This window comes from Marmota flaviventris, chromosome 4 (genome assembly GCF_047511675.1).
Source record: "Marmota flaviventris isolate mMarFla1 chromosome 4, mMarFla1.hap1, whole genome shotgun sequence".
Taxonomy (NCBI): Eukaryota; Metazoa; Chordata; class Mammalia; order Rodentia; family Sciuridae; genus Marmota; species Marmota flaviventris.
This window is the reverse complement of record NC_092501.1, coordinates 53,000,757-53,012,313: the sequence shown is the minus strand read 5'-3', so window position 1 is coordinate 53,012,313 and position 11,557 is coordinate 53,000,757. Positions and strand designations below refer to the sequence as shown.

The following is an 11,557-nucleotide window of genomic DNA, read 5'->3' as shown; positions in this document are numbered from 1 at the left end:
CACTAAGTGGAACTTTGCCTTGAGAGCAAGTTAAAATTACTGTAAGCCCCAGTGCAGGCAGGACAGCGGTGCTCAGGCAGTACTTGCTCAAAGACAGAGTGACCAGCCAGCCCACAGCCTCAAGCTGAGAGCTGCTCCCCAGGTTAGGGCAGTAGGCTTTGCCCACAGGCCTCTGGCTGGGCAGCAGAATGACCCTGCTGTGTCACTGGCACAGGAAGCACTAGCAGGGGGTCAGGCATGGAGTCACCACTTTGTGCCTGCATTGTCATCTTGCAAGGGGAAGCAAGGCCTTGCTATCAGGGAGGTCTGTTCTGAGTCAACAGAGAAGCTGACTATAAATGCTCCCATGAGCTAGAGAGCCAGAAGTCAGTCCATCTTCCACTTTCTTGGCCCAGGCTATGTAAGAGCCATTGGGTAAAGATTCTTGAAAGCCCTGGGATGGTGTGTGTGTGTGTGAGTGAGAGAGAGATGCTGGGGTTAAAGCCAGGGCCTTGTGCATGCTAGGATGGTATTTCCATTTCTGAGAACTTCAGGCCAAGCCAGGTGCAGTGACACATGCCTTTAACCCTAGCTACCTGGGAGGCTGAGACAGAAGAGTGGCAAGTTTAGGCCAGCTGGGGAACTAAGAACTTCTTTAAAAACAACAAAGGCCCTCAGGTTGTGGTAGGGTTGGGTTCAAGAGTTTGATTCTAAAGGCCAAGGTGATACAAAGCTAGGTGACCAAAAATTTGTAGATGGCTATTAAGGACAATAACCTGTTGTGGCCAGCCCATGAGGCCTCCTGGGGTCTAATTCAGGAAAGAGAATGGGACAAGCTGACCTCACAGGGTTGCCCCTGCCCTACTATCCTCCAGAGTAAAATCAGATGCAGGATCCCATTGCGATTCTGAATTGGGCTAACCCCAGAGCAGGTACGTTTCCATTCAGGAAATGAGCAGCTAGATCAGTACTGCTGCTGAGGCACTGAGGTTTCTCAGGCCCAGATCTGGTTCTGGCAAGTCCAGCCCCAGCCTGGGCCAGGATTGTCACCTTGATTCAACCGAGGCTACAGATGAGTCAAGTCAGCTCAGTGAAGTTCCCATACAGTTGGGATCATTCTGTGGCTGGAGGACCAGCTGAGAGGCTTCCTGGGAAACAGGGTAGGGGATCAGTTTCCCTGGGCTCACACGCTTATAAAATGTACTCCCCCGCCACATAGCCCCTGTTTTGGCAGTGCTCAACAAGGTTACGCAGGTAAGAAGTGCTGCCTTTTCATCCAGAAGATGAAGATTTGTGCTCAGATATTCTGCCACAACTTCCTGTAGGAAAACTTGGGGTCCTCTTTCTGTAGTGCGTGTGCAACCTGGAAGTAAGCCAGTCTCAGAGCTGACAAAGGCTGGGTGTGGTGGCGCACACCTGTAATCCCAGTGGCTCTGGAGGTAGAGACGGGAGGATCGCAAGTTCAAAGCCAGCCTCAGCAACAGCAAGACATCAAGCAACGCGAGGAGACCCTGTCTCTAAACAAAATACAAAATAGGACTGGGGATGTGGCTCAGTGGTCGAGTGCCCCGGAGTTCAAGCCCTGATACACACACACAAAAAAAAGAGGTGGCAAAAGAATATGCCAGGGACTGGTCTTGACAGGCCTTACAAGCTTTGGAAGGAGATGACAGGGATAAGGCCCCAGAGGACAGCCTATGGCTTAAAACTCAAGGTCTCTGAGCCCACCAAACAAGACTTTTTTTGGTGGTGGTGGTGATCAGATCCAGGGCCCTGCACTTTGCTAGTTACGTAGGTACTCTACCACTGAGCCACATCCCCAGTCATACCCAGAATGTATTCTAATATACCCCATATGAATGTTAGCACCCACCGTCTTGCATTTTACAAGAGGAAGCTGAGCAGTGAATACTCAATTGAGGTCACATAGCTCAGTGACTACAGCCCATGTCTCCTGCCACCCAGAATAAGTCCTTAACCCCTGCTCAATAGGAACCGCAAGGCCCTCATTAACTGCACACATTGAGAGGAGGAGGTGAAGTGTCACCGACTTTAATAGACTCGAGTTGTGTCTGCCAAGCAGACTGACTCAGGGATGTCTGAGGGTTCCAGCTTCTGTAGTCCAACATGGCCAGTCCTCTAGGAGTTCCCGGCTCTCTTGTTAAAGGCACCAGCTGGCCTAGGAGAGCTAGACAATGGCTTTATTGTTTATGCAACTCATTAGCAGAGACCATGCCAGGGAGCCTCTGAACACAGCCAACAGATTGCCACTGGCCAACCAGGAAGATGTGCAGGGCTCCCCTACCCCAGCCTGATGCAACAAGAGCCAATAGTTTTAATCTACTAAATTGATACTTAATCTTTGAAGGAGAAGCAGTGGTTCACAGACTGCTTTGGAAAATATGCCAAAGCTATAGATCGCCTTGCCCCACCTCAAAAATAAATGCACATTTGCTCCAACTTTGCACACAATTTCAAGGGGTTCATGAATTTAAAAACAAATTGGGTAAAGAATTCTTGCGCTTGCACTTTTACTTGCTACTGTCTTTTCGATAAAGAGAAAATCCAGCAAGCACTCTGCCCTCTGCAAGGCTTTCTCTTCCCTCCTCCTGACCAGGGCCTCTGGGCTTGGCCAACCTCACAGGGCCCTTCATTTACAGAGCGGGCAGCCCTTCCTCTTCGGTTCTGCTGGGCAGAGCTGCTTCTTCCCTCTGTTTCTCCTCCCTGGATAAGTGTAACGTCTTCCAGGAGCTTCCCAACCTTCTGGAGTGTAGGCAAATCTGACATCCCTCCAGGATGTGGTCAGAGGCACCCACACTCTTCCACGATCATGTCTTTATGGTGCTCTAGGAGCACTCTGCCATTATCCACATACAGCATGCTCAGCGGCTTGGTCTTCACTGGGGCACAGCAGGTGGAAGGGACCCGATGGGGCTGGTAGCGTTTCAGCAGACTCTGGAAGGAAGGGGAGGAGAGTCAGTTCACATCCCTACCAGTAGGTCAGAAGAGTATTATTTCTAGGTAAGGAGTAAGAAAGTGAGAGTGGAAAATCATTTATTGGCAGGGTGGAGTAGCACATGTCCGTTAGTCAAGCAACTCAGGAGGCTGAGGCAAGAGGATCACAGCCTCAGCAACTTAGTGAGGTTATAAGCAACTTTGTGAGAACCTATCTCAAAATTTAAAAAAATAATAAAAAAGGGCTGGGGATGTGGCTCAGTGTGGCTCACTGGTTAGGCACCTCTGGACTCAATCCCCAGTACTAAAAAGTAAAAATTAAAAAATCAGTTTGTAGATGCAAAAATAGAAGAAAAATGATTTTCACGAAAGAATCAGCATCCAGCATGGCAATATATCAACTCTAACAGCTAAAATAGCTTTATGCAACCTAACCAAGAGATTCTAAGGCTCATGTTTCTGGGTAGAGCAGTAGCTAACTTACAAGTCCTACTGTTCTAGCCTAAAGTGAATACCAACTTTAAAAATATTCCAAGAAACTGCTGGTTTGGTTCCAGAATTATGAAGCAGAAGAGAATCACGTGGAAGCTCTTATAGGATTTGTTTTGTTGGCCAGCGAAGGGCAGGCAGAGTCAACAAGAAGAAAGGTGACACCCCCTTGACATTTAGGAACCTGTTCCTGTGGACATCTCTTCAGATCAGAGTGTGAGAGCTGGCACTGGGGACTGCCTGGGTTTCCGCTTGGTGGCAAGGCAGGGGGCTAGTGGGGTCAGCGGCACCTGCTGAGGCTCAGGAGGGCCTCAGCCTAGCAGTCCTCTGAGGCTGTGGCCCACCAGCGACTCCCTTGAGGAGCTCAGCTTACGTGCTCATGCTCCTCAGAGGCCCTGAATCTGCCTGGGACTTGGCACAGAGGATGGACTGCAGGTCCCAGAGATTCACTCCAGGCTTCACGGAATCGATGAAAACACTCCGAGAGAGCAGGGCAGGGCCACCTCAAACACCAGGCCGCCACATCAGGCTCTATATTCTCTCCATCTCATCCTCCCTCCTACACCGGTCTTGTCCCACTCCCTCTGCCACCTCCTAGCCCTTACGCTGACTAGTGGCCCCTGGTGGCAGCTTCTGGCCTTGTCTACTCCTGCGAAATGAGTACTCAGCTACAGTCTGAGGCAGCAAAAGTACAAGAGCTGTAACAGTGTTGTTTGTAACCATGGCCCTATAAACAGAGCCCCCATTTCACTAATGAATCAAACACATCTAGTACCTGCCGCCTACTGTATAGGCTGGGTACCAATAATCTCATGAGCCCTACAGCCACCCTAAGGGATATGGCACTGCCCTCCCCATTTCACAGGTAGGAAAGCTGAGATCCAAGAGAATAAGCAGCTTTCACACAGCTAATGGGTAGGAATCAAAAAGACTCCTTCACAGAATGTCAGGGCTAGAGGGGACCCGAGACCCTCTGTTTTACCCCCACTCCCTAATTTTATGAAAGACAAGAAGTCCTAGGGAAGCCTGTGTCAAGGGTAACCCCCCCACATATGGCATGACTCCACACAGGCTCTATAGGGTAGTCCCCGAGTCCTCCTAGGCCCTCCCACAGGACCTGGCACGAGGTAGGTGCTTGAATGGCTATAATAGACTGAACGTGGTGATTTGACAGCAGAGCTGGAGTCCTGTCCCCCTCTCTGACAGCACGTCCCCAGGGCTTACTGCCTTGGCGTCACACCTGGATGTATGCGTGGTTGGTGGGGTGGAACTCCTCCCCCACGGGGTTAGGGCACTCGCCCTCGCAGCGGTAGGCGTTGTACTGCTTGGGGTAGATGATCCAGGAGCCCCACCCGATCAGGTTGAAGTCCACCTGGAACTTGACCTTCCGACACAGCTGGCTTCTGTCTGGCAAGTGATGCCGCCGGTGTCTCAGGACCCTCTCCCGGGAGAGCTGTCCCTCCTGGGCCCGCCAGGAGCTCTCAGCTTCCCACAGCAAGGTGGCGCCACCCAGCCGCCTCTGCTCCCGGGGCAGGTTGGAGTAGAGCATGAGGAGCACGCTGGTGCCAGTGACAGGGGGGGTGGGGGAGGGCTGCCAGCACTCTCTGGACAGACTGGACATCTGCTCCTCCAGTGCCCTGGGGTCCTTCAGCCATTTGGAGAGGGGCTTGGTCACCTCCAGGACCATGCTGCCCGAAGAAAAGGTGACCTGGGACAAAGTGATGGTGAACAGTTCCATCCGAAGACGCCTCAGGCAGTTGCCTGGGTCCTTCTCTGTGTCCAGTTTTGGCTGGTGGAAGATCTCAATGGTGAGCTGGCCCTCGGCGGGGAGGTCCACGGGGCTGGGCAGCTGCAGCCGGAGCTCAGCCCACGCCAGCTCTTCTTCTTGGCTCAGGAAGGAGAAATCAAAAGCAAAGGTCCAGTTCTGCCCATCCACCTCCACATCTGGGAAAAACCAGAAAAAAAGCAGAGTGAGAGTGGGTCCCCCACCTCAGTCCCATGTTAGAACCCTAACGGATGTCGACCATCTCTTACTCTCACCCCCACCCTGAGGAGGTAATGTTCTTGAGTCCATTTTAAAGATGAGGAAAATTAAGGCCCAGAGAGGTTGTCCATCTGGGAAGGTGACATAGTCAAGAGTCAAAAGTATATCTTAATTTCCTGATTGCCAAGTCCAAACCCCAAATCACTGCTCCACCAGTGAGTGCCCTTTTGGAGACAAACTGGTAAGAACTGGATCAGTCAGGCAAGAGGATCACAAGCCTAGGCAACTTAGCAAGACCCTATCTCAAAAATAAAAATTAGCCAGGTGTGGTGGCACACACCTGTGATCTCAGGGACTCAGGAGGTTGAGGCAGAAGGATCACAAGTTTGAGGTCAGCCTCGGCAACTCAGCGAGACCCTGTCTCAAAAAATAAAAAGGACTAGGGGTGGGCTGGGTTTGTGGCTCAGTGGTAGAGCGCTTGCCTAGTAGGTGAAGCCCTGGGTTCTATCCTTGGCACCACCTAAAAATAATAAATAAATAAATACAGGTATTGTTTCCACTTACAACTAAAAAAAATAAAATAAAATAAAGGACTAGGGATGTAGCTCAGTGGTAGAGCACTTGCCTATCATGCATGAGGCCCTGGGTTCCATCCCCAGTACTGCAAACACACACACCGACATACACACACACACACACACACAGACACACACACACACAAACTGTATGAGTTCTGTCTTCCCCTCCTCTCTCCCCTTGCAGTCTAAGGCCAAAGAAAGCTTGGGCCTTCTAACTTAAACTTGGGCTTCCACTTGCCCTGTGACCTTGGAACAAGTCATCTTCTTGAGCTGTTTTCTCATTGGACAAGGTGATCTACTTCACAGGCACATTTAGCTAGATGCAAGTGTCATGAAAACCTCAGAGAAATAGATGCCAATGGCTGACCACCCTCTCCCCAGCCTGTGCCTAAGGAGCAAGGCAGAAACTTCGTTTTCAGCAGCCCTCCAGGTAGGTTTCTAAAGGTATTTGAGGCATGGCTTTTCAATGCTCACCCTCCGGGCTTCAGGTCCTTCACACACCTGGGGCCACACACAGCAATCACACACCACACACAGCCTTGTTCGACCCGCCAAGACAGCCAAGCCCAGACCAGGTGAGATGGGGGGGCATATTCCATTCATTTTAGTCTTGTACTAATTTTGTCTGATGTCTGGAACTAGCACACATTTCTGGATTTCAGCTCTCTTAATAATCTTGCTGGGCATGGTGGTTGCACACCTGTAATCCCAGCAACTTGGTGAGGCTCTAAGCGACTTTAGCTAGGTTCCATCTCAAAACTTGAAAAAACATTGGGGATGTAGCACACTGGTAAAGCACTCCTGGGTTCAATCCCAAGTACCAAAAAAAATAAATAAATAATAATAATCTTTAACTTTTTTCCCCTCTTCTTTGCATTGGGAATAATGATGCACTGCTCACCTCTGTCTTATCACCCTGGGAAACAAAGAGATGTGATGGTTTATTGTAAAGAAAATCAGGGGTTATCCCTTAGAAATAAAATCAGGACCTGTAGCTGGTTCATGCACAGATCCAGGAAGCCATGGCGGTTACCAATTTAGATACAGTGGCGCACATAGCAGTTTTTTTTTTTTACTGTCCACAGAGCATCTGCCATCTCGTAACAAGTTTCTCTGGAATGTGACCTCTATCATAAAGGGGTAATTCCTAGCTTCAGCCTCCTCTCAGCTGCCCTTTTTCACTTAATTTCCACTTTTCTCCTAATTAGCACCTGCAGGGGGCAATAACCGGCCCCTGACTAGCAGCTCTCCCCAGAGGTGTGGGAAAGACGCCCATCCATGCATTTCCACTGCTGCATCAGCTGACCATCTGGGGACAGTGAGACACTGTGGCAACTCCTGGCCACCTGTACCAGCAGGCCTGCAATTTTAAAATATTTAATCTCAAGTGTATACAAATGGTGTTTTAGAGGAAAGTACTCTTGCTTAATGGCTAAGAGCAGCAGGAGCCCCAGAGTTTCTCCAAGATGGTTCAAATTCTACCATTCGCTGTTTTGCTGTTCAACACTGCTCAGGTTGCTTTCCTTCTCTGGGCCCAAGTTTCCCTCTTTGTAAAAGGAAATAGTAACAGTAACAGTGTCCACCCTACTGGGTGTTATGATTAACTGTACACAAAGTGCTTTGCCCAGCAGTTACCTAACTTCAATAAGCACTGGCTGTCTTCAAACTTCCTCATTATTGTCAGTGTCCAGAAGTTAGGCAGGGAGGTCCCTGGACAGGTCACATAGTCTTCCTGTAAGTGGGATGGGCAGTGTCACGGATGGGCAAGAAAGAGACCGCTCCTTCCTGTTGGAAGAAGTCTGGTGCCTTGCTCTGCCCCTAGAGGGCTTAAGGGTCATTACCATTAGCTACTTCCCAAGGTTGTTTTTGTTTTTTTTTTTTTGGGGGGGGGGTGCTTTTAAAATGAACCCAGGGTGCTTTACCACTGATCTATATTCCCAGCCCGTTTTATTTTTTAGTTTGATACAGGATTTTCCTAAATTGCTGAGGCTAGCCTTGAACTTGTGATCCTCCTGTCTCAGCCTCCTCAATTGCTGGGATTACAGGTGTGGTCATTGGGCTCAACTTCCAATAGCTTTACAAGAACCCTCTCCTCAAACCCTCCCCACTGTTAGCACCCTTTGAAGGTGAGGAAAGTGAGGTTGGCGGGGAGGTGAAACAGATGTATATCTAATTTGGTTAGACTCCAACTCCCATTTTGCAGTATTGTGCTACAGCTCGACAAATACAACCACAAATACAACCGGGTAGGAGGACAGCTGGCTTAGGACAGCCCTTCCCCATCCGCCCCCCTCCTGGAAGGCTCTTCCTGCAGCTTTTACACAACGAAGCAATCACAGGCCAACGGTACTGAATTTTATTGTGGATATTTAGACACACACCCCCTCCCCAGAGAGCAGTCCCCTGGTCTACACAAGGAAAACCAGAGGAGTAGGGTGACTTGCTGGAATTGGGAAGCAGGGTTTGAGGGAGCAGAACCCAGTTTTCCAGATTCCCAGTCTGTGGAATCACAACCACATTTTCAAGAACTTTCCAGAAGGAAGTGAACCAGAAAGGTGTGCCCTCCCCCTTTCCTATCCCTCATCCCCGGCCACCTTCTGGTCTTCTGGAGGACCTGCCAGAACAAATTTCCCATTGCCTCGCCCTCCAAGGTGTCCCCAGCCTGGTCGGTCCCCACATGACCCTTCCGGAGAGGGTCACCAGTCGGCCAGCCGTGTCAACCCAGACGCGGCCGCCCAGGCCAGGGAGCTAGGAGCCCCGCCCCCAGGCCCAGAAGGACCGGCGGGCGGCAGGTCAGATCAGATTAGGGGATGTGGATTGCGCCCCGGCCCCGGGGAGCGCTGTCTGGCCCCTGCAGGCAGAGGGAGGCGCGGGCCAGGGAGGCTACCCAGGTGTCGGGATGTGGATTGCGCCGGGGAAGAGGTCCTAGGTCAGGGCTCCCCCTCCTCGGCACCCAACTGCCCGCTGCGCTCGGTGCCCAAACGCACTGCCTAGTCCTTGCAAAGATGTTCTTGGGTCACTGGGCACACCCGCATCCAAATTTAGCCTGGGAGTCCAGGGTCACCCGGGAAACTTGACGTCTCCCCGACCCGGGTTTAAGGCTGCCTTAATTCTCAGCTTCGTGACACTCCATCCCTAATCTTGGACCTGCGAGCCCTAATCCCTGATGCCACACCTCAGCCTGGAACACTCCCGCCGCCAGACTCCGCGACCCATTCACCCTCATTCGCAAAAAGAAAAAGGAGATTCGACAAAACAAAAATAATTACAGCGATAACGGCCCTTTGTTATTACTGTGCCCAGTTCTGTGTTGTTTGATGTGATTGTCACCGATCCCTTTCTACGGTCTTACAAAGAAGGCACTATTCTACCTTTTTACAGATGCGTAAACTGAGGCTCCCAGGTACGTAACTTCTAACACCGCGGCGGTGAGAAGCTGAGCGATCTGGCTCCCATCCTCCAGCACTGCGCTCTGCGCACCCCAAATCTGGACCTGGATGGCAGTGGTCCCTGTCGGGGTCATACCGGGAACGCTGGAATCCCCTCCCACTCGTCCGTGCCACCGGCCGTGCCGATACAGAAAAACACGCACAACCAGACCCTGGACGCGCCTTTCGAGCCCTGGGCTCGGTGAGCCCCGGACCACCCGGTCCAAGGCACCCCTCCGCAGTCCCAGCGCACTTCCGGAGCCCGCAGGCGGGTGGCTACCCCAGGCGCCCTGGGGCGCGGCAGGGTGCGGCGGCGCAGCCTACCTTGTGCCTGCAGACTGCGGATGATGTCCGCCCGGGGCAGCGGGTCGCGGTAGAGGCTCAGCATGTAAGAGAGAGGGGACGGCGACGAGGGTTGCCCCAGTGTCCGCAGGGGTACCTGGGCCACCGTGGCGGCGCCTGCCTGGAGCAGCACCCACCAGGCGTGCAGGAGGAAGAACTGGAGGCGGTGGGCGTACATGATGGGCTGGCTGGACCTGAAAGCAGCGCCTCCGCCCCTTATATCCTGGGCCTGCACAGCCGCCCCGCCCCCGCCATTCCTCCCACCAGGGAAGCTTTAAGAACCTATAACTCCCCTGGAGGGGGAAGGTGGAGGAGGGACCTCGACTGGGGGATGGAGAGATCTGAACCTGGGACGGCGGCCTGCAAAACCCGCGGGGGCCTTAGATCCAAACACCAGGTCTGGGCGCCCGGGCACCCTGCTTCTCAGTAAGAGTCCCTGTGGCTGAGACAGCAGGCCCCCAGTTCAGAATTGAGGCTTTCTTCCTCCTCCTCACCTGGGATCCCCGCCCCGTCCTCTCCTGAGCAGGTAGGGAATGTGGAGTGCCTGCAGATCTCAGCGCTCAGGCGGTGGCTCCACACACCGGGGATGCTGTGACCCAGCCTAGCTGGGTGCTGCCTTCTGGGCACTGTGCACGTGAACTCGGGGAGCTTCCCTGGCTTTCTGTGGCAAGGCCTGTCTGGGGAGCCAGCCTACGGGAAAAACGATTGGTTACTGGATACTTACAGCAACAGAGGTGAGCTCCAGAGGAAAGGCCCTGGGGACAAATGCCAGCTTCAAATACGGAAGTGCTCTCCTGGGGAAGGGAGGGCAGGAAGGACCAGGACGAAGCCTTTTCTATCTGAAGCTGGAACCTGGGGTGTAGCTGTTTGGGGGTGGGGGGGTGCTTCTTTATTCTGGTAACAGCAGTCTCTTCCCCTTCCCCCCACGAACAGGCATCACTTCAGGAAAAAAGGTGTTACCATGTCCTGCAGTCCCTGCCCAGTGGTGGCAAGGCCACAGGAGACCTCAAGCCCCCTCCCTTCCATCTCCCTGGACCCTGCTTACCTCACCTACACTGGAGTGATCCTTGCCTGGGCTCCCTCCCAAAGGAAGGGCAGGACTGGAATTACCTTTAAAGAAATGTAAATTCCTGCCGGCCAGTCTGTTTTCCTCCTACTGCAGGGCTTTCTTCTCTGCTGCTCCACACCCTGTTCCTCCTTTTCATTGAAAGCTGACCTTGTGCAAGACTCAGCACCAGGTGTCCACATACCGGCTGCTGTTTCACAGGATGCCTCCGGCCGAAAACAAAGAACAACAGATCAGACCTGAGCAAGGGTTAGAAAATGGAAAGAGGCTCAGCAGGTTCACCGGGGAGTTCCAAGGCTGGGTTCTCCTGAGGGGCTGACCCACCCAGCTGGACAGGGCCCTGCTCCGGAATCAGAGGCCTGAGTTTCCAACCATAGTCTGTGGTCAGTCTGCACACCAACCATCTGTGGGTTCCTCAAAGCTGGGACTGCCCCATTCATCTCGTTCTCCTGATATATATGAATTCAGGACCCAAAAAACCTGTGTGAAGTAGATCCATAAATTTCACTGTGTCCGGACTTGCCAGAGGATAAGTATCTCCTGAAACGTTTGTTACACTAATGATTACTGAATCCCATCCAATATTCAGAATTAGAATTTGGAGTGAGGGAGTGGCGATTTACATATTTAGCAAGCACCCCAATGATTCTTAGTTGCTCTGGGAACCTGGGTGGGCTAGGGTTCTACTTGTAGTTTGTAACTCCCCTTTCTAAATTCAGTTGTCTTCTGTAAAACA

The 11,557-nt window shown here is 52.1% G+C and overlaps 1 protein-coding gene across 6 annotated transcripts; it reads right to left on the bottom strand.

The window, feature by feature from the left end:
* Positions 1-2,001: 2,001 nt before the first annotated feature.
* On the bottom strand, positions 2,002-10,911 carry Nodal (nodal growth differentiation factor). Of its 6 annotated transcripts, none has more exons than XM_071611199.1 (5): positions 10,866-10,911; positions 10,250-10,445; positions 9,738-9,949; positions 4,664-5,367; positions 2,002-2,934 (listed from the first exon to the last, which is right to left on the bottom strand). In XM_071611199.1, the coding sequence occupies exons 3-5, from the start codon at positions 9,931-9,933 to the stop codon at positions 2,782-2,784; spliced, it is 1,053 nt and encodes a 350-aa protein (XP_071467300.1). In that variant the 5' UTR covers positions 9,934-9,949; positions 10,250-10,445; positions 10,866-10,911; the 3' UTR covers positions 2,002-2,781. The 6 variants fall into 6 exon arrangements, with proteins under 6 accessions (XP_071467300.1, XP_034491700.1, XP_027787169.2 ...); XM_034635809.2 differs by having other exon boundaries at positions 10,801-10,888; XM_027931368.3 differs by lacking the exon at positions 9,738-9,949 and having other exon boundaries at positions 10,866-10,905.
* Between the last annotated feature and the right edge of the window lie 646 nt (positions 10,912-11,557).